This window comes from Triturus cristatus, chromosome 12, assembly GCF_964204655.1.
Source record: "Triturus cristatus chromosome 12, aTriCri1.1, whole genome shotgun sequence".
Lineage (NCBI taxonomy): Eukaryota > Metazoa > Chordata > Amphibia > Caudata > Salamandridae > Triturus > Triturus cristatus.
In genome coordinates this window covers 112268990-112296302 of record NC_140595.1, presented here as the reverse complement: position 1 = coordinate 112296302, position 27313 = coordinate 112268990, and the positions used below count along the sequence as shown (strand labels likewise).

General features: G+C 45.6%; 1 protein-coding gene across 5 annotated transcripts in view; it reads right to left on the bottom strand.

Moving 5' to 3' along the window:
- The window catches only part of DENND4B (DENN domain containing 4B), a 246040-nt gene that overhangs the window by 77228 nt on the left and 141499 nt on the right, over positions 1-27313 (bottom strand). For all 5 annotated transcript variants that reach the window (XM_085638871.1, XM_085638875.1, XM_085638874.1 and 2 more), the window contains exons 14-18: positions 24422-24561; positions 22343-22466; positions 12968-13174; positions 10853-10981; positions 7820-7967 (exon numbers count right to left, since the gene is read on the bottom strand). In XM_085638871.1, coding sequence (XP_085494997.1) covers positions 7820-7967; positions 10853-10981; positions 12968-13174; positions 22343-22466; positions 24422-24561 — 748 coding nt within the window. The remainder of the gene's footprint in view (positions 1-7819; positions 7968-10852; positions 10982-12967; positions 13175-22342; positions 22467-24421; positions 24562-27313) is intronic.

The following is a 27313-nucleotide window of genomic DNA, read 5'->3' as shown; positions in this document are numbered from 1 at the left end:
GGGGAACTACAACTCCCGCCATTCCCTGCTTTCCACCGGACTTCCTGCCGGACACCAGCGCGCCCGGAGGCGCTACTTAATCAGAGGCTCCCTCGGCAGAGCGGGGGGCTTCTCACCTGGTCTAGAGAACAGCGGACGCAGCAGCAGGCAGAACCGGGCAGCTTACGGGACCCTGACGTTGCTTGTTCCCCTCGCCGCCACCCTCCATTACTGGCCGCAGCAGAGGGGAACTACAACTCCCGCCATTCCCTGCTTTCCACCGGACTTCCTGCCGGACACCAGCGCGCCCGGAGTCGCTACTTAATCAGAGGCTCCCTCCGCGTCGCGGGACGCGCGCGGGCGGCGCCGGGCTGAGCCCGGGCAGAGGGCGGGCCGTCTGTGGCCGTCAGGGGCAGACTGAGGCAGGGCAGGGCCTCCCCCTTTCGGTCCACACTATTGAATCCTTGTATTGGCCCAAGGTGAGTGCACACCCTTATCAGGTGGAAACGTTCTGCCACAGCTCCTGGACAGGGTCCCAGATGTCCTCCTGTAATTACGTCTACCTTGGAAAACATGCTAGAAAACGCTTTCATGTTGGTCACTTCCGAAATTGAGAACACGGAACGGAGACTATCTTCGGGTCAAATCACATTGGCATCCCCAATGTCTCATGGTACCGTTGCTATTGACCCCATAATTTCTGTGCCTTTAACACCTAATATAACAGTTGTTAATCCCATCCATCATGGAAATCCCCCCAGGGTTACAGAGGCCACAGAGGTTATTACTCCCACTGTTGAAATAGCTGACTCTCAGCCGGAAATTGAAGATGTCTACCTTACTGTTAAACCGGCTTTAAACAACAAGCCCTCTTGGGGGAAAAGGAAAAATGGCAATATTAAAGCACCTATTGCCAAAAGAAAACAACCTCTTTGCAATATTAAAAGCCAACCAACTCCTCAAAGTATGTGGTCACGAGGGAAAACCCCTGCAAATGCGGAACCTTTTAGTGTAAATATACACTCACATGGCCTAACTAACAGCACTGCTGATGTCACCATAATCGCAGCTGAAACAAACTCCATATGTACACAAACTGAGTTAATAACTGCTAACAGCATGTTGGGAAGGCCTACTGAGAACCTAATTGACACTATTGTGGACTCTACTTTTAAACAATTGAAAAGTCTAATGGACAAACAGTTTAATCTTATTTTTAAACGCCTGGATAGGCTGGAGAGCCTAGTAAAGAAAGAAGATACCAAGAGGAAAGGGACCACGATTATTGATCAAATTAGGGGTGAACGTTTACTAAAGGATATGGAGGCTATTAATAGGGGCACCCAGGGCGGCTGCGGTAAATGTATTACAACTAGTGTAGATACTGCACGCGCTAAGTGTAATGGCAATAAGGAGAGTTTGCCCCACAGCCCCCCTTTGAGTAATCTGGCCAGCTCTTCACCCCTGCCAAGAGCTCCTGTGACCAACGAACCCTCCCGTCACAATCCATCTTTAGGGGCTGTCCCTCCCACCCCCTTAGAGATAGCACTTCTAAATCCAACGTCACATACCAATCATGAGCCCAGTCCCCTTACCCGGCCAAAAAAACATGCTGTTGCGGTACTTAATTTGCCTCCAGAAGCATGTCCTTACGTTCTAATTTTGGCCGGAGTACCACCTTTGCAGGAAAATCAAAATGAGTCTTGGGATCAACTCAAGAATAAATGTATTGATTGGTTATGTAAGTTTAAGGGGATGGGTATGGGGATTGCTAATGAAATCTTGATGGTGAGACGGGTAGGTTGGGTTGGACCTTCGATAAAAAACATCACAGGTGACTGCATAGTCATGAATTTTAGGTATCCTTCCCTGGTAAAAAGCATATTAAAATACAATTTTATTCACCCTAGCATTGTAACTGCTATAACTTCCTTACCACTAGGCTTCTTTTATAGACCACCCCAAATTAATCGTCATCCCGTTACTTCGATATATTCTGTACGGAATCGGTTTAACGTCCTGACTGATTTAGAGGGTCAGGACTGACTCCCGGGCAAATCTTTAAACACTGCAGGGGAGGTATTAACAGCTAAGCTACCTATGGATAAAACTATCCCAACCAAGAACACTCAAACAGTCTGGAGCATCCTCCCATCAAGTCTGTCATCCGCGAACCCATCTCTCCCGACCAACAATTAAAAATTTTAAGCTGGAACATCGCAGGACTAAAATCAAAATTGAACATAGTAGAGTGGACACAAATGGTCAGCAGTTTCGATGTTTTGATGTTCCAGGAGACATGGAGTACTACTAGCTTGCTACTTGAGGGTTTTGTATGCTTTAATAGTACTGCTTCTATTCCTGATGTTGGTAGACCCAGTGGGGGCCTATCCACATGGATAAAAATTACTGCAGGAAGTAGTATTAAACCTCTGGAAACAAATGACAGTCATTTTCAGGCTACAATATACTCGAATGGGATCACGATATGTTTTATAAATTTTTATAATAATGATTTTAAATCACTGCCAAATAGGAATTTTATCTCTTTATTCGATTTTATTGATGACATGATAGAGGGTAATGGGCTCGGGAAACTGGATGGAATTTGTTTAGGGGGCGACTTTAATGCTCATTTGTATAAAAAACCGTATAACATCACAGCCCCATCTTCTACGATAATTTCTTGTGAAAGAGGGGAAAAATTGTTTAACTATTTATCCTCCAGGGATCTAACCAATGTTATGGAAAAAGCTGGTGGTACACTCGATATTGAGCAACCGCCTACCTTTATAGGTCGTGGTTGTTCATCAATCATTGATTATGTTTTTATATCATCGGCCCTTGAGAACTGCCTAGTTAAGGCTGAGGTCCTGCCAACTAGTTATAGCGACCACAACCCCATATTGACAATTATTAAATTTGTAAATAAAACTATTAAACGAAAAGAAATAGGGGCTAGGGACTTGGCCGTATCCACCGACAAACTTAGAGTAATCTGGAAAGGAATAGATAATAAAGCATTACTCGCGCGAATTATAAAACTCTATCCCTTAATGGTGGAAACGTGCTTGTCCAGCGACTCCCAAGATATAGAGATTGTCGAGGCCTTTACTGGGTTGTGCTCTGCGATTAAAAAGGAAATTTCAAAACCTATCAGACAACAGAGCAAGAATAAAAGTTGGTTTGATAGGTCCTGTTCACGGGCAAATCGGGACCTCCGTGAGGCATTGGCCGAAAAACCTCGGAATATCACGCTGGTTTCGGCCTTGAGAAATCGTTATAAAAAAGCAATCAAATTACGCACAGATGAGATCCTGAAGGAGAGGTGGGACTCACTGGCATGTACTGCCGTGCTCAAAGATGTAACAGGGTTCTGGGGCGAGGTAAAAGTTCTGAGGTCCTTGGGATCCAATTTAACCCCCATTAACTGTAACATACCAAGTAAATCATGGGAGGAGCATTTTGCGAAAATATATGCAGCCCCTGTAACAACTATCGCTCTCTCTTGCCCTGTACCAAAGGTTGACATATCTATTTTTGAGGTAGAAGATGCCATTACTCAAAGCGCAGGAAACAAAGCCCCAGGCCCAGATGGCCTATCCATCGATCTAATAAAATCCGAATTAGACTTTTGGTCCCCACTGCTTTGTAACGTTTTTAACAAATTGTCTAATACCAAAATCCCTGAAACCTGGTCAAGCAGCATCATCGTACCCATCTTCAAGAAGGACGATAGATCAAACCCCAGCTGCTATCGCCCTATATCTTTAATAGATAACACATTGAAAATCTTGGGCAGGGTGATTTTTAATAAAATCAGATTTTGGGCAGAGGAAAACCAAATTTTACATTCCTGCCAGCTGGGATTTAGAAGTAAAGTGGGAACTGTGGAACAATGTCTGAATTTAAACCTCATATTAGACAAGTACACCATTGCTAAAAAAGTCCCTTTGTACCTGGGCTTTATGGATTTATCATCAGCGTTCGATTTGGTCAATCGTTCAAAACTATGGGAGATTCTCCTGAATTACGGACTAGACGAGTCACTTGTCTACTTCCTGGCACATCTGCATAGAGACCTCAAAGCCTGTGTCAGGATAAACAATGACGGAGAGGTCTCCGGTGATATTTTAATTGGCAGGGGGGTCAGACAAGGTTGTGTCTTGGCCCCCCTGCTTTTTATTCTTTATATAAATGAACTAAATAAATCCCTCTCTAAATCCACATGCGATGTGCCGAAAATTAATGGTAACTTACTCCCAGTACTGTTATACGCAGATGATGCGGTCCTGATGGGTCGCACACCTAAAGCACTACGTACTTTAATTACGGGATTTGTCTCCTTTATGGCTGGTTTGGACCTATGCACCAACTTTAAAAAGTCATATATTATGTCGTGCGGTCCAACTAAATATCGCATCAATCACATAGCCTCAGGAGAAAACATTTTAAAAAGTACCAGCACTTTTCCGTACTTGGGTCTGATTTTTTCAGACACTGGTTCATGGGCCGCACATGTAGCACATGGCAGAAACAAACTCGCAAAGGCAGTTAATTCTATTATTAGCTTACAACAGCCAAAGAGAGCTGAGGTTACGGTGCCCCTAATACAGATCTACAAATCTCAATGCCTACCTACCGCAACATACGGCGCTGAGGTGTGGGGGTACACAAACAGTAGTGGCATCCAAAGAGAAGAAAATAGATTCTGTAGAAAGATTCTGGGGGCTCAAATTTCATCTCCCACTTATATATGCCATAATGAGCTAAACTTGTATTATGTTGAGGATTTTATCAAGTCCCGGCCAGCTCTGTTCTGGCTGAAGATCTGGCAAAATCCGGCTGCAATTTTAACACAGGAAATAATCATTGACTGTCTCAAATGTGATAGGGGCAGTTCCATACCGTGGCTTAACGCTGTGAAGGAAAGTTTAGCTAGTGTGGATTTGGAACATATCTTTTTTGACCGTTCGAACACAGAGGGCGTGAATATTAAGACACTGAGAGGGGCATTATTTGATTTATACCGAAGGGAAAGAGAATGTTCAGAGCTTCCTAAACCTTCAATAATCAGATATACTTCTTTCTCGCCTAGTTTAGGTTATAAGAAAGACACACCACAGGAATATCTTAAAAAGAGTATCGGAAGATGGAATAGGAGCCTGCTCTTCCGCCTTAGGGATGGAAGTATAAAATACTCCCTTTGCTTCCCTCTTGGCTTCATCAAAAATTTAGAGCATTTACTTTGCCCTTGTGGGAACGGTCAAAAACAAACAATTCTACACTTCCTTCTTTTCTGTAACTTTTATAATAGTTACACTAAACAGTATTTTATTCCTTATTTTAAGTCACTTGCTATCACTGACCATAAAATGGCATATAACGAAATACTACGGTTAGGAAGTGACATGATGATTTTTAGAGTAAGTTCTTTTTTATATTCTGCGGTTCGCTCACGGAAAACAATGGATATTTTATAGTTGTATTATACCTGTTTTTCCTGTCATTTTTTGCTTACAGCTTGCTCATTTGCACATGGTTACAGTTTGGCTGTTGTATGCATAGTGTGTATACTGAAATTGTGAGCACTTTATTGCTAGTTTGCACAACTTTCTATGACATTGACAAGATGCCCTGGCTATATAAGCAAATTTACTTGCATTTTATTGTTACCCTGCATTTTCTGCCTATGTTTCAACACCATTACCATGAAATTGATCATGTTTTTACTTCTGCTTCATGTTTGTACTTTTATCCTATTGGTGGTGATGACTTGTACTTTTATGGATATTTTTATCCGAATAAAGACCATTTGACTTGACTTGACTGCATTCTCCTTTGATATTTAGAAAGCATCACTAATAAAATTGCAAGTTTCAGCAAAAAGTTGAATTAATTTATTTTCTGCCCAAAAACATCTGGTTTTAGATCTTCCTTACCAGGAAAAGAAAAGAGGAGGAACTTGGGGGTCTTCTTGCGACCTGCTACATTTACAGAGACTAGTCTGACATGAGAGAAGCATCCTGTGCCACTTTAAACTTATGACCTCACTAGTCTTCAAAGGTTACCGTTAAAAAGATCCACAAATATGAGCTATACTTGGCACAGTTAAAGATTTCTTTTTGATTCCTCCAGGAGATAAAAAATAAATAAATGTTCCTAGATTCTTTCCACCAAATTATTCCAGAAGATTTCACCACCACCTCCCCAAACTCAATAAGGACATTGTTCAATAATTCTAGGTGAAACAAGAGGATTCCTGTACATGTGCCTGCATTGGAAGTGCTGGCTTTGATGGAATCAGAATCGCTTTTTTCATCAGCAATGTTGCTGTCGAGAACTCGGACGTCCTTGATATGAAGGTTCAAACAGTCTGTGGCGTTGAGGTCCATCTTACGGTCAGGAAGCTGACTACTATGCTTCTTGGTCCCAACAGCATAGCAAGAAGCAGACATCATAGGTGAAGCTTTAGAGCAGAGTGAAATCGCTTGGAAGAGTCCAAATGCACATTCTATTTGGTAATGCTGGAGGCTCTGAGCCAGTAATAACTTTCACTCTTTTCAGCCACTTGAAAGACTCATTCCAATTTGAAGAGATCTGAAGGGAGTGGGCCAAACATGAAGAAGGAGTGGATGCACCTTTTTCGCATTTAGCATTCTGTCAAGAAATAAAACGGTCTTCTGGAAAAGAATTCCTGACTCAGGCAGAGAAATCCTCGTAATTTGAAAGATATCCTGTTGGATACAAACAGCATGCACAACAGTCATGTGCATCGTCCTGGAAAGCAATTCTGTACCCACAATACTGGCACACCTTGGGTTTCTTGCCACCTTTGGCAAAGTTATAGTTTGGTTCTCAAGGAGACAAAGTAAAAGTCGCAGACATCCACCTGTTTAAGTGGAAAATCCCCTCATCTTGTTGGAAGCTTTGCAAAAGATAAAGGATACAGAAAAAAATTGTATGAGGTAAAAAATGAAAAAGAAATGTATTAATATTCAAATGAAGGAGTCGAGCTCTACAGAGGACTTCCCCCAACGGACGCACAGTGAGTGGCTCAGACAGGTTCCTTTGGAACAGGCTTTACATTTGATTTACTAGTTGTTGCAGGCATATTGACCCGAATGATATGAATGGGTTGATAACGTGAATACTTTATGTAATACTGTGTCAGTAATGTATCATGGATTCCCAGCCAGATGACAGGGAATAACTCATAAGCATGTGGACATAAGGAACAGTCAGTGCTGGATTAGTGTTTGTGTTCTGAACATAGCACAACATGAGGATTCACATAACATATTCAGCATTGCTTTTACTGTTTGCACATTACACAAACATAAACGTTCAAATTCTAAACAGCACATGTTCCCATTATCAACTGCACATGAATGGGAAGTGTACACTACCCATGCAATAAAAAACACTTCATAAAATAATAAGTAGCACATCCCTTTCTGCAGCAAACGCAGGCAACATCTTCCTCGTGCTCATACAAAACTGTATATTTTGAGTTCACATCACATACAGCATGCTTGCATCTACACATAGCAAGTACCTGCAAAGCTCACACACTATAAGCAAAACAAATGTTACACACACACCCCTCGATGATGACAGCCCTAAAGCGCATTCAGGGATCACCAGCACACATGCACACTGACACATCTCATCCATCATATGTAGCTTCAATAGCAGAAAAGGAGGTCACCTTCCAAAGTGCGCACACAAAAGCATATTTGTGAGCACACAAACAAGTGCACACATGCCTGATCACATCTCACTCAGCACAAACAGAGCTAAATTCATTACAGGGTCTCAATTGCATGCTTGGGCTCACCTTGCACATTGAACGTGGGGGCTTCTTGACGTTTTCTTTCCTTTAATGGCTGACGAAATTGGGCAGCCCCAAGAACCACGTTTCTTAACTTTGCCCAGCGTAGTCTGCCACCCTTGGTAGCAGACGGCCACTTGCTCTCCAGTACAGCCTGAAAAACAACCCAAAATTAGCAAACAATGACAAAGTTTCTCCATTGATATGCATGCCTCACTCGGCTTACTCAGTCTAATTTCTTTCTCATTAAAAATAAAAACTGCTTTCGGTCTCATCCTAAATACAGGCTACACAAAAATCTCACAGAGGCACAGTCAGTCAGAAAGCTTTATTCGGCACAAATTAAGTGAACCATAAAAGCAAGGCATACTCATTGACGTTTAATCACTGCTTGCAGGCTGCACATTACACATCGCCTGGTTCTCTACTAGGCAAACGTTGTATGGAGCTAGGAGTCTTGTTGCACTCTTCTGTAGAAGCTGCACAGTACCTGGAGCCTGATCCCCACCTCTCTGCCAATTCCACTTTGCCACAGCTCCTTCAGCAGGAGTTTGAGTATGCCTAGTTAATGGTGTAGATCCATGCTGGTGTAAGGTGCCATTGGGATAGGATTTTATAAAGAATCTCTTTGCCTCGGGCATGACAGGCGAAATTATTGGCCCGAACAAATATTGCATGTCACTGGTTTGTGACAGAGGAGATGTCGAGGAATTTTTCCCATTTTATGAGAACGTGGAGCTTGCTTATGTTAACTGGGAAGCTGAGGAGGGCATATATTTTAGAGTCCAGGTGTTTAGTGGAGGAAAGATGTTGCAGCAATGTTTTGCAATACATTAGTTGTCTAGTGGCCTTATCTTTAACTCCAGTCTGAGATGCCCAGTGTCTGATTTGTAGGCAGTGGATACACCCTATATCTGAAATCTCATTCCCTAGATTCATTTCCTCAAATGATTTCAGGGTGCTATTAGAGTAGAAATACCGGACTCTGATGCACCCCTTCTACCTCCAAATCTAAAAATTGCACTTTTTGTCGCCAGTGTGAGGTAGTAATTGGTGACTATTGCTACGCCGGATGATGGGAATGTAGTGAGCCGTCGCCTACGGATCCCTAGTGTGGCTCTAGTTATTGGGGAGATGTAGAGGAGTCGAACTTGTCAGTTTACAGGGACCTAGGTTACTTTTCCAGTTGTCTAGCTGACTGATTCTGATCTATAAAGCACCATCTCTTGTCATTTCCTTTTCCAGACATTTGGTCATATATCATAGCAGGGAAGCTTGAACATAATGCATTAAATGATGGACTCCAACTCCCCATCTCTTGGGTGTCTCATGTAGGTCTTTGAAGAAAGTCTTGTTTTCCCATCTGCCCAGATATAGGTTGAGTAGGCTGTTTGCCACCATGTAATATCTTACCTCTTCAGGGGAAGGGGCAGGGTCTAGAAGATATACAAGATCCACAGTAGCAGTGTCATTTTCAGTGCCGCTATTTTTCCCACCCAAGAGAGTTCATGGTTTTTGCAGGCTGCTAAAGTGAATCTTGGTTTGCGTAGCAGTAATTCGAAATTCAGTTTAAGGCATGCCAGTGGTCTAGAGACTAGTGGGATGCCTAGCAATTTAATGCGGTCTTGAGACTAGTGAAATGGTGTTTCATGTACCAGATTCAAGACAAAAGCTCATCCTCCGACTAACACAAAACCTTAGGATTTAGTTATATTGATTTGAACATTAGGGCTTGATGTACGAATTTTCCATTTGCAAAAAGTGGTTGCAAACATGCACACTAACTTTTTGTGCATGGAAAGGAATTCTGTGAACTGACCTATGTACTCATAGGTCAGATCGCAAAATACAGAAGTGAAGTGGGTTGCACTTTAATTTACCTCATTAATATGTATGAGGCAGACCACACATTGCAACCCACTACGATTGGCTAGAGTCACAAGCATGGACCAGAAGACCACCTTGTCTGTGATTGCTTTCAGCTAAAGCAATTTTTGTTTAGCCTGTTTTTCTAAAAATAAAACAGGACGAATTTTGAAAAAAAAGGAAGGACCCGTTAAACAAACCCTTTTTTGGTGAAGGCAGTGGTCCATGGACCACTGACTAAGCCTAAAAAACATTTTATCAACATACCCAAAAGGGGTCCCCTTCCCGTTTGTGAATGGATTACCATCAATTTTTAAATGGTGGTGCAATATTAATGTTTTGCGACTGGTGCAAAACATTATACCAAACCTTAAGGAAATTTGAAAAGCCTCTTCCAAACCGCGTTTTCCTGATGTTTACTTAACCCATTTATCGATTTGGATAACCTTTTCCATATCATGAATTAGGTTTACTACATTCCCAAAACGTATTTTTTGCAGTTGCAAACCTTCATATTTGCAGAATCTGAGTGTTTGCACCCATTAAGACACTTTGTACATCAGGCCCCAGATACTATCTATTCCTCAAGGATAGGATAAGGTCCTGGAGTGACTGTAGGGTTCAGTGAGGGTAAGGTGGATACCGTCTGCAAGGAGGACAGTTTAAATGATTCTTGACAAAAGGAGATACCCTAATCCTGGGATGTCTTTTAATTTCCTTCAGGAGGGTTTTAAAAAAAAAAAAAAGGAAAAGAAGACGGGACAGAGGACACCGCTGATTCGTGATCTTACTTGCGTGTAAGAAGGTGGAGGACTGTCCATTGACTTTCAACCTTGCCTGAGAGTTTCAGTATAGTATCATAATTCATCCTAGCACTCTAGTATGCAGGCCAAATTGCTTCAGTACATTCCCCAGCATTCCTCAGTCTACCTGGTCATATGCTTTATCAGCATCGGTGACAGGTACTGCCTCTTCCCCCTTCTTACTAGCACTATCTAGAAGGTATAAGGCTTTTGTGGCGTTATTATTTGCGGTTTAAAAGTATTTTAAATTAAATTGTTTCAGTGGGCCATGATTTTTGGGTTGCATCAGTTAAAACTTGCGTTTTAAACAAAGACTTGACAGGACCTGCAGTTGGGCCGTCATTTGCATATAAAACCCAGCTCTCCCTACCTTGTTGTAGTAGCCATAAGTGATCGTGTTGGGGACGATTCCAGCCTTCTTCATTTCCAACATGACTCGCACAGCCAGCACCGGCTCTCCATATAAACCACAGAGCTGCATGAGAATCCGGTAACAAACCTTGATTACAGGGGACAAAAACAAAGTTTCAATAAAGAGTGATGACAGAAAACAGAGGGGAGGGGCAGACGTGTTCAAGAGAATGAGAGCAGTAGTTCCTCCTTCCCTATTCGAACTATATCCAACTGCTAACTGTGAAACCATGCTACCAAATGTCAACCAATCTATGAGCTTTAATGGCAGTGCCTAAATGCCATCAAGTAAGAAGTCTACAGGTGCTCGCTTCCTGTACCTCACTGCGGTACCTGAATGGCGCCATGCACCAGTTTAGTTTTGTTAGTCAGCCAAATCTATACTCTTTGGTGTACATGAATGCTTCAGTTACCAGGCCTCAGGTGATGTCAAACTGTAACCCCCCTGCTGGTGTGTGTGTCTGAATACTGCCAGGCACCTGGCCTCCTAGAGACACAAAAACCATAGCACTTGCTGTGTTCTTCATTAAAAGGTTATTGGTGGTTTCCTATTATTACCATCTAGGGCAGCTGTTCCTAACCTACTCAGGAGGTCTTGGGACAGGTTAGAAAATTAAATATTATAAGTTTAATAAAGTATATACACAGGAGGTAGCAAAATGAAAATGTTTAAAACACTATAAAATGTAAAGGAAATTAAAACTGCAGAATAAATATTACGATTGGTGGTTTCAACTGTTAAACTGGTATGCGCCAGCAAAAAGAAAACATGCATTAGAAGCAAAAACACATTACTTGAAATGTTATAGCTTAGCATATAACATCGTCTTTTTGAAATTAAGACATATTTTTACATGCTCTGATATTCCCATTAAAATTGTGAGTATTGTATTTGTTTAGGTCTGTGATGTAAATGATATATTTCATATTTTTGTTTAAGGTATACTTTTTCCTTATTTTTGGGAATTTTTTTGAGAGTCAAATCATACAAAATACATAGGCTGGGGTTCCCGGCTTCTGGTACTGATTCAGTAGGGTGTGAGAGATGGGGGCACGGAAGTTAATTGAAAGGGCAAGAATCGCTGATCAAAGGCATTACATGCCTGATGCCACACATTGTGCCTGACGGTAAAACCGCACCATAACGCCATAGGAATCTCATATATGCTCTCCCTAACATTGATGACGCGGTCTTACCAACCAGGGACATAGCGTACTACAGCAGGCTGGGTTTACTCTCATGAGTGGTAGGCATTAGGAACCCGGATACAGCATGACATAGTAACTAAGAAACAAACATTAATATCCAGCCAGTGCCAATACCTCTATGATGTTAGATCTTTACACACATTTAAGTCAGAAAAGGCAGTTAAAACACTGATAAACAACAAAATAGTCAGTGGCGGCATCTTCGGGTTAAGCCACAATTCAAAATATATTTAAAGCGTTTGTTTGTAAAACACTTGATTTTTCTTAACATTAGCTCTAAGGCCAATGTTAACCTATGACACAGCCTTCAGGTGCTTGCAGTGGCCTTAGGGTCCAAGTGGGCTTACTACAAATGCCTGTTTAGATCACAAAGTTGAAGGAGCAAAGGCGCCACACAAAAAGATGCAATGTAGCTCACTTGTTATATGCCTGGCACATTATTTCAAAGTCTCTGTGGCGCTGTAAGATTGGATAACAGTTTAAGACCATGTAGACGAGTTTCTAACAAAACAGTCTAAAAAACCCAATAGGTCCTCATTTCTGTGCCTGCGTTCCTGTGTTCCCAAATACACCGTAGTTCTGAAGGCCAATGACACTTTGTGTTCATGGCAGGGTTTAAGTGAGCTCACACGTGTGTTTGCTGATGTCCACACTGTGTACCCTTTGTCAGTACCACTGTAAGCATCTATTTGTTGCAGACTCTTCCAATGCCCAGCCCCCTTATTAGTAAACTCATGCTCACACAACCTTTTACAACAGTATTCTGTGCTGTGCACTAGCAGAAGAAAGCTGGGGACCCAAGAGCCATTGCACAAGCAGTGGGCCTAGCACGCGGCCTGCAGTCCACCTTTTAACTGGTTCTCACCTCATCAGGGAGTACAACTTTCTTGGTTTCCATCTGTTTCAGGGCACTGTAGGCGGTCTGTAATGCGAGCACCTTTGACTGCATGGCCTGTACGTAGGTGGGAAGGTATATGAACCATAGACCATAGCAGTGCCCCAAAAGACATTTGGCCCACATGTCAGGCACAGCCGAGTACTTCTGCGCCACACGTTGGGCTGCCCTGATCTCCTGCAAAAAAAAAAAAAGAGTTGGCAGTGGGAGCAGATGAAGCAATTAGGAAGAGGAATAAGGAGAGCATGGCAAGAAGAGGTGGTTATGGAAGAGGAGAAGTCAATGAAGTAGGAAAGAGGGATGAAGAGCTAGGAAACGGAGTACACAATGGCTAGGAACAGAAGGCTGGAAAGACAGGGGGAATGAAAGGAAGACAGATATATGTGGAGGAATAATCGGTTATGATAAAAGAGAGGAGTGAGAAAAGAGGGGATTTGAGAGAGGCGCAAGACAGATTGAATTAAGAGTAGACGAGATGAGTGAAAGAGAGAAAGCTGAAAACTGAGCAGGGCCGAACACAGTACAAAGTAAAAGAGGAAACCAGGGGAAATAATGTATTTAAACCACAGCTCTGTATGCCCCTTACATTCTCATTAGCTCTGGGAGCAGGTGCATGAGGTTCCTTTTCAAAGTATGAACGTGACTTCAGATGTTATGAACAAATGATTCTTGCATCGGCAAACTTCGCCCCACTGCTCTGTGAGCAGTTAAAAAATGACAAATAAAATGACGCTCACAACCGTTATTATCATTTTATTTTTCCATGGCTTGTCTGGTGGCGGGCGGGCTCTAACAGGAACAGGGTAGGAGTGGTAGGCACTCACTTAAGTGCGCAGGACTGTTTGGCCAGCCCTCTCGGGCCGACCAAACAGTCCTGCACACTTTGCATGCTCTTCATCCAGGCTGTACTACGGCCTGGGTGAAGAACATGCCCAGGCCCCCAGTCCCTCTCTGAGTGCAGAACCACGGCGCTCAGACCAATCATGATGCAGCTCAGTAGCGTCGTGATTGGCCACAGGAGTCTGGCAGCCTGGGTGCTTCCTGTTTCCTGCCCCTGGAAGCGGGCGAAGAGGCCCGAGAGGCGGAAGCTGGCCTACAGGTAAGTAGTTTTTTAAAATTATTTATATTCTTTTGTTTACCCCCACTCCTGCCCGCAAGTTTACCCCACCCCTCCACCTCTGTTAAGTTGCGGCCACCACTGGAGAACTGAGAATAGCAGAGGAAGATGCGAGGGAGAAGTAAGAAAAAAGTTAGAGGAAAGAGAAGATCAGTCATATGTCATTGCAGAAGCAAGAGGGACATGGATGAAAGGAAAAGATCACAGAATTAGAGAGGAAGAAAAATGGAAAGGGAGAAGAGGAATTAGGAAGCAAGCAGAGAGAAAGGAAAGAGGACCGCTGATCTAAGCGGGAGAAATGGCAACAGGAAGGGTAGAACAGGATGAGAAACATACAAAGCAAGAAGAAGAGAGAGTAAAACAGGAGAAAATGGCAAGAACGAAAATGGCATTTGAAAAAGAAGCCACACAGGGTGGATTGGAAAGAAGAAGGACATAGCAAAGGTCATGGGACTAGGAGTAACACCAGGTCTCATCTCCTAACCTCCAAGTGGAATTATTCATAGCATATCCTCTTTGGAGAAAAGGAGCATATCCTCTTTGGAGAATAGGAGAATTAACAGGTGTCTCCCATTCCTCACTACGATTTATGCTCATTCAAGTAAGGACTGTTAGGAAACAGACAACTATGTCAGAGTAATTATCATTTGCAGGAGGTTATTGTACAATAGATATGGGCCCCCGTCCTGGCCCCTAGAAACAGTAGACATACACAGTTGTTAACTTAACGTGTATTTGTAAAGCGCACATTCACCCAGAAGGATATCTTGGCGCAGAATAACAGATGGTTATTGTTACCAACTTGTGCATAAATCTTATGAAGGTAATTATTACGTTAATCTCTGCAGTAAAAATATAATACAAGGTGAATATTAGAAATACCTCACATGCTTAACGAACAAGTTACTTACCTTCGGTAACAATATATCTGTAAGAAACATTAGTTAGTTAGATTCCTCACCTTAGAATATCCCCAGGCTTCAGGCTGGATCCGGAAAGATTTTTCGTCAGCAATACCCTTGTGCGTCGCTAGGCGTCGTCTGCGGCTCCACGTCCGTTGTCGGCGTCGTGATCGCCGGGATGACGTCGGAGTACTTAGACGCCGCCCTCGCGCGCTGATGTCAGTTCTTGTACATAGCTTTCCACGCCAGGAACGCAGAGGCATGCAAGAGACCGACATTGGTGCCAAAATTTCTAGGGCCCTGAAAGGGATGACCTCAACCCTAGATATCGGTCCGCAGAACGGGGAGGATGGGTGGGGCTGTGAGGAATCTAACAAACTAATGTTTCTTACAGATATATCGTTACCGAAGTTAAGTAACTTGTTCATCTGAAAGAAACACGTTAGTTAGATTCCTCACCTTAGAATAGATACCCCAGCAATACCAACCCCGGTGGTGGGTCTGCGAACCAAGATCACACCAGAAACTCCTAGAGAATAGAACGGCCAAAGAAGCCGTCTCTCCGGACTTGGCTGTCCAGGCAATAGTGTTTGGCAAACGTGTGCAGCGAGGCCCACGTTGCTGCCTGACAAATGTCCTGCAAGGGGACGTCCAGGGCAGTGGTCGCCGCTGTGGCCCGAGTGGAATGGGCCCCTCAGCCCTACAGGAGGTTCCTTTTTAGCTAAGGAATAACAGGTCTTGATACACAAAACGACCCACCGAGAGATGGTTCGCTTGTGCACCGCCCGCCCCTTCTTAGCGCCCATGTAGCCAACAAAGAGTTGGTCGTCCACCCGGAACCGTTTGGTGCGGTCCAGATAGAAGGACAGCGCCTGTTTTGGGTCCAGACGGTGGAGCCTCTCTTCCTCTTTCGATGGATGCGGAGGCGGAAAGAAGGTGGGCAACGTAACAGACTGTCCGATGTGAAAGGCAGTTACCACCTTAGGGAGAAAGGAAGGACAAGTCCTGAGAACAACTTTGTCCGGATGGACAGAAAGGAAAGGAGGCTTAGAAGAGAGAGCCTGGAGCTCACTCACCCTTCTAGCAGAGGTGATGGCAACCAGGAAAGCAGTCTTAAGCGTCAGCAGACGAAGGGGACAATTATGAAGCGGCTCAAAGGGAGCGCACATAGGAAAGGTTAATACCAGATTCAAATCCCACTGAGGCATTACGAAAGGGAAAGGAGAAAACATGTGAGTAATGCCCTTAAAGAATCGAGAAACAACAGGGGATTTGAAAAGAGAAGGCTGATCAGGAAGCCGTAAGAAAGCAGAAATAGCTGAAAGATATCCCTTAAGGGTGCCCAGAGCAGAGCCTTGCTGGGCCAGGGAAAGAAGAATGAGGAGAACCTCAGAAAGAGGGGCGGAAAGGGGATCCACAGCCTTTGCTGTGCACCATGCCACAAATTTGTTCCACCTGCAGGCATTTACCGATTTTGTGGAGGGACGCCTGGCTGCCAGAATAACATTACAGACTCCAGGAGGCAAGCCAAATGGCATCAACTGCCGCCGCTCAATCTCCACGCATGGAGGTGGAGGCTGGACAGGTTCGGGTGGAGTACCGTCCCCTGCTGCTGCGACAGAAGGTCCTCCTGAAGAGGCAGGCGGATCGAGGGATCGATCGATAGACTGAGTAGCTCGGGATACCAGTATCTTCATGCCCAATCCGGAGCCACCAGGATGACTTCAGCACTCTGGGCAGAAGTGGTATAGGCGGAAAGGCGTACAACAGACCGCAACTCCACTCGCGACGAAAAGCGTCTCTGAGCGAGTGCCGCCTTGGAAACTCCAACACGCAGAACTGCTGGCATTGCGCGTTCTCTTCGGTGGCGAATAGATCTAACCAAGGCTCTGCCCACTGCCGAAAGAGGTATTGCGCCACGTCCGAGTTTAGACGCCATTCGTGATCCATCATGCACCGGCGGCTGAGTTCGTCTGCTCTGGCGTTCAGAGAGCCTGCCAGATGTTGAACCACCAGGGTGATGCCCTGATGTTCCAGCCATGTCCAGAGGCGCAGAGCCTCCTGACAAAGGGTCCACGACCCCACCCGCCCTGTTTGTTACAATACCACATGGCGGTGGTGTTGTCCGTGAACACCTGCACTACACTTCCCCGGACAGAGGGAAGGAATGCCTTCAGTGCAAGTCGTATCGCCCTCAGCTCCAGAAGGTTGATATGGAGCCGAGACTCCACTGGAGACCAGAGGCCTCTAATCTCCGCCTCTTCCATGTGGCCCCCCCTTCCAAGGAGGGACGCATCCGTCACTACTACGTGCTCCGGTTGGGGTAGGGAGAGGGATCTGCCACTGACCCAATTGTGGTCCGTGAGCCACCACTGCAACTGTCTTGCAGTGCCCTCCGAGATCAAGACATGGTCGGACAGGTTGCCCCGATGCTGGGCCCACTGAAACTTCAGGTCTCACTGCAGAGCCCGCATCCGCCATCTGGCGTGATGAACCAACAGGATGCAGAAGGCCATCAGACCCAGAAGCCGCAGCACCAACCTGACCGAAACCCGGGATAGAGGACGAAAGATGGGAATCAGAGCCTGAATATTCCGGACCCGCTGTTCCGGAGGATAGGCCCGGGACTGCCCCGAGTCCAGAACCGCTCCGAGGAAGAGGAGCTTCTGGGAGGGACTCAGATGCGACTTCGGCACATTGATGGAGAACCCCAGCAAATGCAAGAGGTCGGCCGTAGTCTGGAGGTGGGAGACGACTGCCTGGGGCGAGCCCGCCTTCAACAACCAGTCGTCGAGATGGGGGAAGACTGGAACCCCCAATCTGCGCAGATGAGCTGTGACCACCGCCATCACTTTCGTGAACTCCCGAGGGGCACTGGTGAGGCCGAAGGGGAACACGGTAAACTGAAAATGCTCTTGGCCCACCGTGAACTGCAGGTAACGCCGGTGGGCCGGCAGGACAGGGATGTGGAAATAAGCGTCCTGCAAGTCCAATACTACCATCCAGTCTCCAGGGTCTAGGGCAGCCAGAACCTGAGCTAAGGTGAGCATCTTGAACTTCTCCTTCTGGAGGAAGGCGTTGACGCTCCTGGAGTCCAAGATAGGGCGTAGGCCCGCTTTGCCCTTCTTGGGAACCAGAAAGTAGTGGGAATAACAACCACGACCTACTTCTGGACCAGGAACGCGCTCGATGGCCCCCTTGGCCAAGAGGGCTGTAACTTCCTCCTGCAGAAATTGCAAGTGATTCCCTGAAATCTGGTGGCACTGCGGTGGCATGGCTGGTGGGGTTGCCTCGAAGGGGAGGGAGTAGCCCCTTCGGATGATTTGCAGCACCCACCTGTCCGATGTGATGGTACGCCAGTGGAGCAAGTGATGGCGAACTCTGCCTCCCACTGGCGTGGAATGGGCCTGAAAGCTCAGACTAGGAGGGCTTTGAGGCGGATGCTGCTGGGGTAGATGTGGACAGACCGGCTCGTTGTCCCCCTGCTTCGCCTCGGCTGAATCCACGTCCGCGACCGTGTGGAGGTTGGTTCTGCGGCCTAAGGGTAGGCGGACGTGAGGGGGCGCCCCTTCCTTGGCCACGAAAGGGGCGAAAAGTGGAAGTTTGCAGGCGCGGGCCGAGAGGCCCAAGGACTTGGCCGTAGCCCTGTAGTCTTCAAAGCGCTCTAGCGCACTATCCGCTTTGTCACCAAAAAGGCGACTGCCATCGAAGGGCGTGTCCATGAGGGTGCTCTGGACATCCCCGGAGACCTCAGACAGGCGTGGCGACGACTCGCCACCGTGGTCGCCATTGACCTGCCTAGCGAGTCCGTTGTGTCCGGTCCACATCGGATTGCATGCCGTGCGGCATCCCGCCCCTCGGCAAGAGCCTGGGCGAACCGTGTCCGGGCCTCCTCCGGACACTGGGGAAGCACGTCCTCCACCGTATCCCACAGGGAGTGGAAGTAACGGCCAAAAGGCACGGGGTGTTGATAGACCGCAACCCCAAACTAAGGGAGGAGAACAGTTTCTTCCCAAACTGTTCCAACCTTTTGGATTCCCGATCCGGGGGAGCGGACGGGAAGGAGGTCTGGGATGTAGAGGCCTGGATAACCAGGCTCTCGGGCGTGGGGTGCATCGACAGAAAACTGGGGTCGCCTGGTGCAGGGCGGTGGCGCCGGGCCACGTTCCGGTCCACAGGAGGAAGTGTGGAGGGCTTGGACCAGGTGCCCTTCAGAATGTCAATTAGTGCCTCATTGAGCTGCAGCAGAGGCTCCGAGGAGCTTGCTGACGGTTGAAGCACTTCAGTGAGGAGATTAGTCCTCACGGCCACAGCAGGCAGCTCCAGCCCAAGGGCTTCGGCTGCCTTGTGCAGAACCACAGAAAATGTAGCACCTTCCTCCGAAGCTACGGTCGGAGGAGAGATAAAGCCAGTGTCAGGGGAGGTGTTAAGACCACTGGCATCCCCCAGTTCGTCTGCCCAGTCCTGAGATAACTGGCCCTGCCGAGCCAGAGGGTCCTCAGACCCCTCCCAGTCGTCACCGTCATCCGATTCCTTGTATACAGGTGGAAGGATCGGAGCCGGGCGGAAGATGAACCTGCCATCCATCGGCGTCGGATGCGGCGCCGCTCCGACGCCGGGCCCGGACCGGGACTAAACTGGGGAACGGCGTTGTCCGAAGGCGGCGCCGGGGGCGGCACCAGAGGGGTCAGCGCCGGCGGAGGGGTCGTGATGTCGACCGGCACCGACTGGAATCCACGCCTGGATCCCTCGGTCGAGCCTGCGGGGCCCGAAGGCGCGCCAGCAGGCATCGACGGCGGAGCCAGGTTCCTCATGGCCACAAGGAAGTCCCTGACCTCCGCTGGAGTCGCGTCAGACCGAGGGACCGGAGGGTATGGGGTCGAATGGGACTCCTGCGGCTCCGATGGAGCCGCGCGGGTGGTGCCACCCGAACCCTCAGCCGAGTCGCGCAACCGGCGAGGGGAGTTAGAAGAGCGATGTCGCCTCTTCGACTTCTTGCTGTGCTTCGACTTACTGGATCGCGAAGACTTTGACCCCAACGAGCGGTGACGGCTGCGGCTCCGTGACCAGTCCCTCGACCTTGAGCGGCGCGGAGCCGACTGCCGGAACTCGAGCAGCTTGCGGGACCGCTCCCGCCTAGCCTTCGAAGTCCAGGCCCGGCAGTCGAGGCACGACTCGGGATCGTGGTCGGCCGCAAGGCAAAAGAGGCACCGGCAGTGGTGATCCGTGACCGACATCAGTCGGTGACAGGAGTCACAAGCTTTAAAGCAAGGCATCCCTATCGGCACCAGAGTCGAGGTCGACGAAGAATGGAACCAAAAGAGTTCGAAAAAGTTTCATCAAAAAAATGACTAAAAGGGTATGCTCTTCCCGGATCGGTGCTTACTGGCGCGGAAAAAAGAAGAACTGACGTCAGCGCGCGAGGGCGGCGTCTAAGTACTCCGACAACGTCATCCTGGCGAACACGACGCCGACGACGAGCCGCATACGACGCCTAGCGACGCGCAAGGGTATTGCTGACGAAAAATCTTTCCGGATCCAGCCTGACGCCTGGGGATATTCTAAGGTGAGGAATCTAACTAACGTGTTTCTTTCAGATATAGCACATCTCTACTTTCTCTATTAGATTAGTCTCATCCCTACCTAATATTTACACATATGTTATCACACTCATGATTACAGGTTTGGTCGAATGCCTATTCAAATTTTCTGTTTCCTTGCCAAGTCAAGTAAGTATCCAAGCACACCAAAGAATGCCATCGGGCCTACAACTGCATGGTGGCGCTTTGGCGTGTCCACTTAGCAATTAGTCGTCATGTCTGCCCCACCAAAATCCTCTGTACTTTTTATACCTTCTACCCCCATGATTCCCTCCAAAGGTGAAAAGGGGAACTCCTTTGCAGCTTTTCATTATCTCTCCAAACCACTAACAATGCATCTTCTACAGAAGCACATGGAAGACGGGCATAATTGTTGCCATTTCTAGTTCCTTCCAAGCCTGATTTGTCTGAGTTGCGATGACTTTACAGCTCTCATCACTGCACAACAACCATCAGCTTTCAGAAAGCAGAACATTTCATTCTCCGTTTTGTTTGCGAGACTAATGTCCACTTACAGTTCTGAATATGATGTCTGAAATTAACATGGTGATAAACACACCGTGGTCATTAGTATTCAAAATATTAGTGTTCAAAGTCTTACGCCACACACATACATTCTCAAAAGAGTAACCGCTCTCATGTTGGCATACAATCAGGCCTGTCTTGTATTTAATAAGTGTGTATGTCCAGGCAATTCCTGCCACAGATGACCAAGTAGTTAGGGAATTTTAGTCTAATTGGTTAGAGAGATATGATGAACAGTGTTTACGAGATATCTTTTGCTGACAAATATTTGTTAATTGGTAAGATGTATTTATTATAGTAGTCATTCTTGATTAGATGATTTGTACAAGAATATCATACAACAAATGCTAATTATTACAAAATACCACAGTTTTTCTGTGAACTGGTTCAGGGGGATTCAGTGTGGGCCCCTATATCTTTCCCCTGAAAAGTCAAGAGGTGCTTGAACATAATTTTGTTAATCTAAATATTCTATCATTGCTGCAATTCTAACTCAGCTCAGGGGGTGAACCACCCGTTTGTTCCCTTTTTCTCCAGACAAGCCACTGTTTCCTTTGAGGGAATTATACCAGTGCATGACTCCCAAAAACATTGTTTTCACAACAGGAGATCAGAGAAAGAGAGGAGGAAATATCAATAAAATGGATAAATAATGAAGGGGCCAGAATGTGCAAGAAGGAAGAGAAAAAGAGTAAGACAACAAGAGTGTGGAGAAATTGTTTTTTCCATTTTATGGATAATTTAATACGGATGATGCCAAACATTCAACGTGAACCACACAGGAAATTTGAATATACTTTAGTGACCCTAATATTCAGTGTTAGGGGGAAGGAACTGATGAACAAAACTAGGCAAGTTTACCATGGGCTTGAAGGAGAACCTGAAAAACGTTTTTCTGACATGCTCATCTAGGATGTGCAGATCAGACACAACATGCTATCCAATCAAATACGACACAGCGTGCATATGCTACTTTAGAGATAAAGGCGGGGTGGTAATCAAAAACAAAGAGGAGAGAGGAAGGAGATGTGTATTATGCGGAGCTATAAAGACGTGTGTGCAGAGTCAAAGGATGAGTCCCCGGCAAAGGTGTTATTCAATATGTGTAGATTACCCTCAAGGCAGTATAGGGTACATATGGAGGTCTATGTGGCAGGGAAATGGAACACAGGTAACCAAAAGGTATGTATGGGACATTTACCTGCTTGGTTCTTCGAGGTGCCGGACTGCTTGGAGCACTGCTTCGAGCTGGACACATCTGCACCGTCAATTGGTCGTGTGGCTGGTCAAAGAGCTCAGTCTTCAGCAATGGGAAGCTATCGTACCTGGATCGTGAAAACAACAAATGGTGGTAATCTGCATTTGGGTGGGGTTATGGTACGAGAATATCGCGGTCAGAACACCAGCATATGTAGTATCCCCTAAACAACATAATACATGGCTCCTGCATCCCTCTAAATTCATGCCCCTATTCAAACATGCCTCAGCATCTCCCAGAGTTAATCCTTCTAACCATATGTAGAACTAAAATCCCTCTGGAATTCCTAATCTTTTTGAACGTGGACTCCTAAGCCTTTCTAGTCAAAGCTTCGTCATTCCTTTGGGCTCCATCCACTCTCTATATAATGCTCGAGTATCCATCGGACCGCCAAACACAACTCAAACATCTCCCAGCAATGCTAGTCCTCCCAAAACCTAGAATACAGAGCTGTAGCTTCCTGCTTCTCCCAGAGCTCGTCATTCTCTCCATTTAAAGCACTTTTGTTCCTTTGGACCACTTACTCTATTCAAACAAGGCTTCAGCATTCCTTTGGAATCCTCACTCTCCATGTATACACAGCTCCTGCATCTCCTGAAATCTTTATCCTGTCTATACACACCACCAATATTCCTTTGCGTTCTGCATTCTCTCTGTCCAGAAGATCAACATTCATCTGGGATTCTAACCATCACAATATATAACCTCAGAAGACCTATGTGTTCCCCATATGCTCCATACATGGGGGCCTTTCTCTTCACATTCTCCATACAGAGTCCTATGAATACCTCAGGGAGCCTCACCTTCTCAATACAGAACAGCAGTATTTCTTCTCATATCCGTACATTCTCCTTAAACTGGCTGTGGCTCCAATGCCTCAATGATCACAGTCTGATCATCCATCTGAGTTATTCTCTTTTCCATAGAGTTCCTGAAGCCCATGATGTACTCCACCCTCTCTATACACGGCTCTGGTACTTGTCTGTCTGACTCTGCACATCTTTAGTACTTGCCTGGGCTTCTTGTACTCTCCACACACTTTACAGTCCCTCTTAGTGCTTCCCATCTCCTTATGTTGCTATGGGTTCCGCACCAACTGTATGCACAGCTGTAGCATCCAATTGGGAAACACTCTCAACATAAAGCTAAAATGTTCTTCTGTGCTACTTCACCATCCCCATACACATGCCTAGCTTAAAAGTGGGCTGCCTTCTATCTGCATACACAGCTAAGGAATCCCTATAGGCTCAAAACCCTCTCTACAAAAACTCATTAATGTTCCAATAGGCTACTTCCCCCATCTCAGAATACAGCTATCATCATACTGGGCTCCTTACCGTCTCCGTACACAGCTACAGCTTCCCTATAGACTCCGTCATATCACCTAACACAGCTATGGCTTCTCTATGAGCTTGATCCCATCGCCATACACAGCTACAGCTTCCCTAGGAGCTCTTTGATATTGCAATACACAACTACAGCTTTCTTTGCCAATCCTCCTTTTCTCAATACCCAGCTACAACTTCCCTATGGCCTACTTTCCATTAGCATATATAGCAACAACATCCCCATGGGCTCCCTGCCAACTAGTCTCCATACAGAGTACATTGCTTCCCTATTACTTCTTTGATATCTCCATTAACAGATAAAGAATATTTCTGGAGGCAAGCCCTTGCCACAAAAACCACAAATGTCACGCTGGGATCAATTTCGTATGAACTTCCTGTATCTCTCTAGGCTCTTTGTTGTCTCCATGCACCACTCCACAATCCATATGGCTCTGCACCCTCTAGATTACCTGCTCCACAGATCTACATGCAGTTCAGCATCACTTGAGGCTCACTGGTGTCTTTTCCAGCATTCATCGTCTCCTCACTGCCTGCATACACATATAAAGCATTCCCCTACGCTTTTTACACTTTGGAGCTGGAGAAATTCTGCATACATTTTAGAGCTTAAAACTGGTTGCATCCTTCGTAAACAACCATCTCTTTAGAATCTGCGTCTGAAGACATGCTTCACCTATAGAGCGCTGGCAGCTCCGTATCATCAGGACCCTGCGGTTCCTCGGGTGGCATTATAAATACAGTGTGCTCACTGCGGTGGGACTCATCCAGCTCAATAAGGTGAACATCCTCCATCTTCTCCAGGTCCACTTGCACCTAAGAAAGCGACGTACAAGAACGTAAGGATGTATTTATTTTAGATTTATACAAATATGTTGATGACTCTAACGGGCATCACAGGTGCAGTAAAATGAGAGGCGTTCATTGGTTAAGGACTGGAAAAATGTGGTGAGTTGGCAGCAGCGTTTGATTTCTTGGTACCTTTGGGGACCACTAGTACAATTGAAAGAAAGCACAGAATAAAGCACAATGAAAGTTGATCAAGGTTTTAAAGTGGCAATGAGGTAAAGCGGGGTGTATGGTGCGTGCAGCTTTAGGGATGAGGGAATATACCTTGCCTTTGATGGTTGGGTGAAATAGCAGTCACAAACCCACCTTAAGGTGTCACAAACCCACCTTAAAGTGTCACAAACCCACCTTAAGGTGAGAGGGGCCTTAGATTCATATTGTATGAGATCTCATCCTGAGCAATTCCAGAGGAGGCGCTTTCAGACCGAGCCTCCCATGCTCTCACTGTGTCGATGTGCGCAAAAACTGGACTATATTTATTGTTAGCATGAGTAGTATCAATCAATCAATGTATATTAACATTCTTGCAGTCTCCATTTAGAAAGGATTACTTAAAACCATGTGCAATGGCAGCTTATGGACGTGGGGCCAGTCAAAGGATGTTCCTTCTAGAATGGTAGGTTATATTAGAGAAGTCTTGTATACCAAGAGGTCACCATCAGTGGCCTCATGATGGTCATACATCTACCTACCACATTGCGCAGTTATACGTACCAGGATTTGTTTATGGTGCATGAAATATAATGAATACGTGATATCAAATCTACAATCTGTATAATTTAGGGGAAACTACACTACTTGTTATTCTGAACTGTCCAGATGAGAAGGTTTCCGTGTTCAGAACAGCTGGGTGGTTGAAATGTTGGCCAATCTGGGAAGCCGCTTAACAAACGTTCACTTTTACAACCACAAGACATCCCCATCACCCATACTCTGCAACCAGTGGCTGCTAGCCATTACTGAAGTGGTCCAACAGTTAATTCCGCATTTGGTATCCATGGAATGCTATATCCCCAGGGTGTGACTGGCCTATGACTTGGCATGTGTAACTTCTAATTGCTCTCCTACAGAGTATGTGTCATAATGGTCCTGATCTAGAGTTACCATATATAAATTGAATGCGCTTTGATTGTATTTTAAGTGGACAAATATCGCCCAAATGTTAGGAATAAGATTTAACATCGTCATCTGGCTATTGGTATTTCTTATTTTTCCCCAAAGCATGCTCACAGCCCCTGTCCTGATCTTGTTTATATTAATCCTCATCTTTTTATGGACTATATTTGTGTTCATCCTTTCTTGGTAGGAAGTAAGTGTCATATTGAGACTCCTCTCTGAAAAAAGCCCTTGAGTAATAAGAATGATGGATATCTCATTCTGGGCCCAGTATCTAGTCCACGTGATTGGGCACCATTTTGTGGGGCTGGCACATTTTTAGGTCCTCTTCAAATGGGAGACTACGTTTTTACGAATAGACAGTTTTACAGTGTTGAACTGAGAAAAGTATTTTTGGAACCAGGATCAGTCAAAGTTGGATGTGTGTTTTTCTGGAATCGAGGATATAACTATGTCAATGGTTTATTTTCAAGCTGGGCTCGTCATTCTTTTTCACTTGGTTTATAGTGTTCTTTCAGAGCAAATAGTACATAAATTCTGATTCCTCAAGGCGGAAAGTTTTGATATCACTTTGGAGTTGATGTATTTCCAATCTATCTTATCTTAACTCACTAACCAACCTTCCATGAATAATTTGTATGCATTAAAGGCATCACACCATTCTGTTCTAGCCTTCAGGGTCTCTATTATGCAAACAAATGAGTGGCATTTCATATAAATGAAGGGATATATCTGAAAATATCCCCAGCTTCTGAATATGAAATAATATTTAAAAAAATTTAGTTTGCAAATTGCATCACCTTTGTCCTTCGAGGTGGAGTCATTAGGTTGTTGGAATGTCTCTGACATTATTGAACCAGCTGAACTCAGCTCAACGCAATGGCAAATTGAGAGAAGCATTTTTCAATCTGCATTTGTCAGAGGTTTGATGATACAAAGTCTACATCCTGACAGATTCTTTTTTTTTTTGGTCCAGCATAGGACAAGGTTGAAATCCAAATGATAAGTCAATCCCTCTGGATTGACTTATCATATTAAGTGAAACTCAGAACACATTGTTTTCATACCCAATAGTCAAACCCGTGAAAAGGTCTGAAATTTAAATACTTTGTGGGTTATTCATATTCAACCTTAACCCCCTCTGGTCACATACGGTAGGAGCCTTTGCTGATGCAGTTTCTCCCAGGCTGCTGCTGACCCAGATACTGTAAAAAACAAAAGCTCTAAAGAACAAGTTACTTACCTTTGGTAACGATATATCTGCAAGAAACATTAGTTAGTTATATTCCTCACCTTAGAATATCCCCAGGCGTCAGGCTGGATCCGGAAAGATTTTTCATCAGCAATACCCTTGCGCGTCGCTAGGCGTCGTCTGCGGCTCCGCGTCCGTCATCGGCGTCGTGCGCCAGGATGACGTCGGAGTACTTAGACGCCGCCCTCACGCGCTGACGTCGGTTCTTGTACATAGCTTTCCGTGCCAGGAACGCAGAGCCATGCAAGAGACCGACACTGGTGCCAAAAAATTCTAGGGTCCTGAAAGGGATAACCTCAACCCTAGATATCGGTTCGCAGAACAGGGAGGATGAGTGGGTCGGTGAGGATT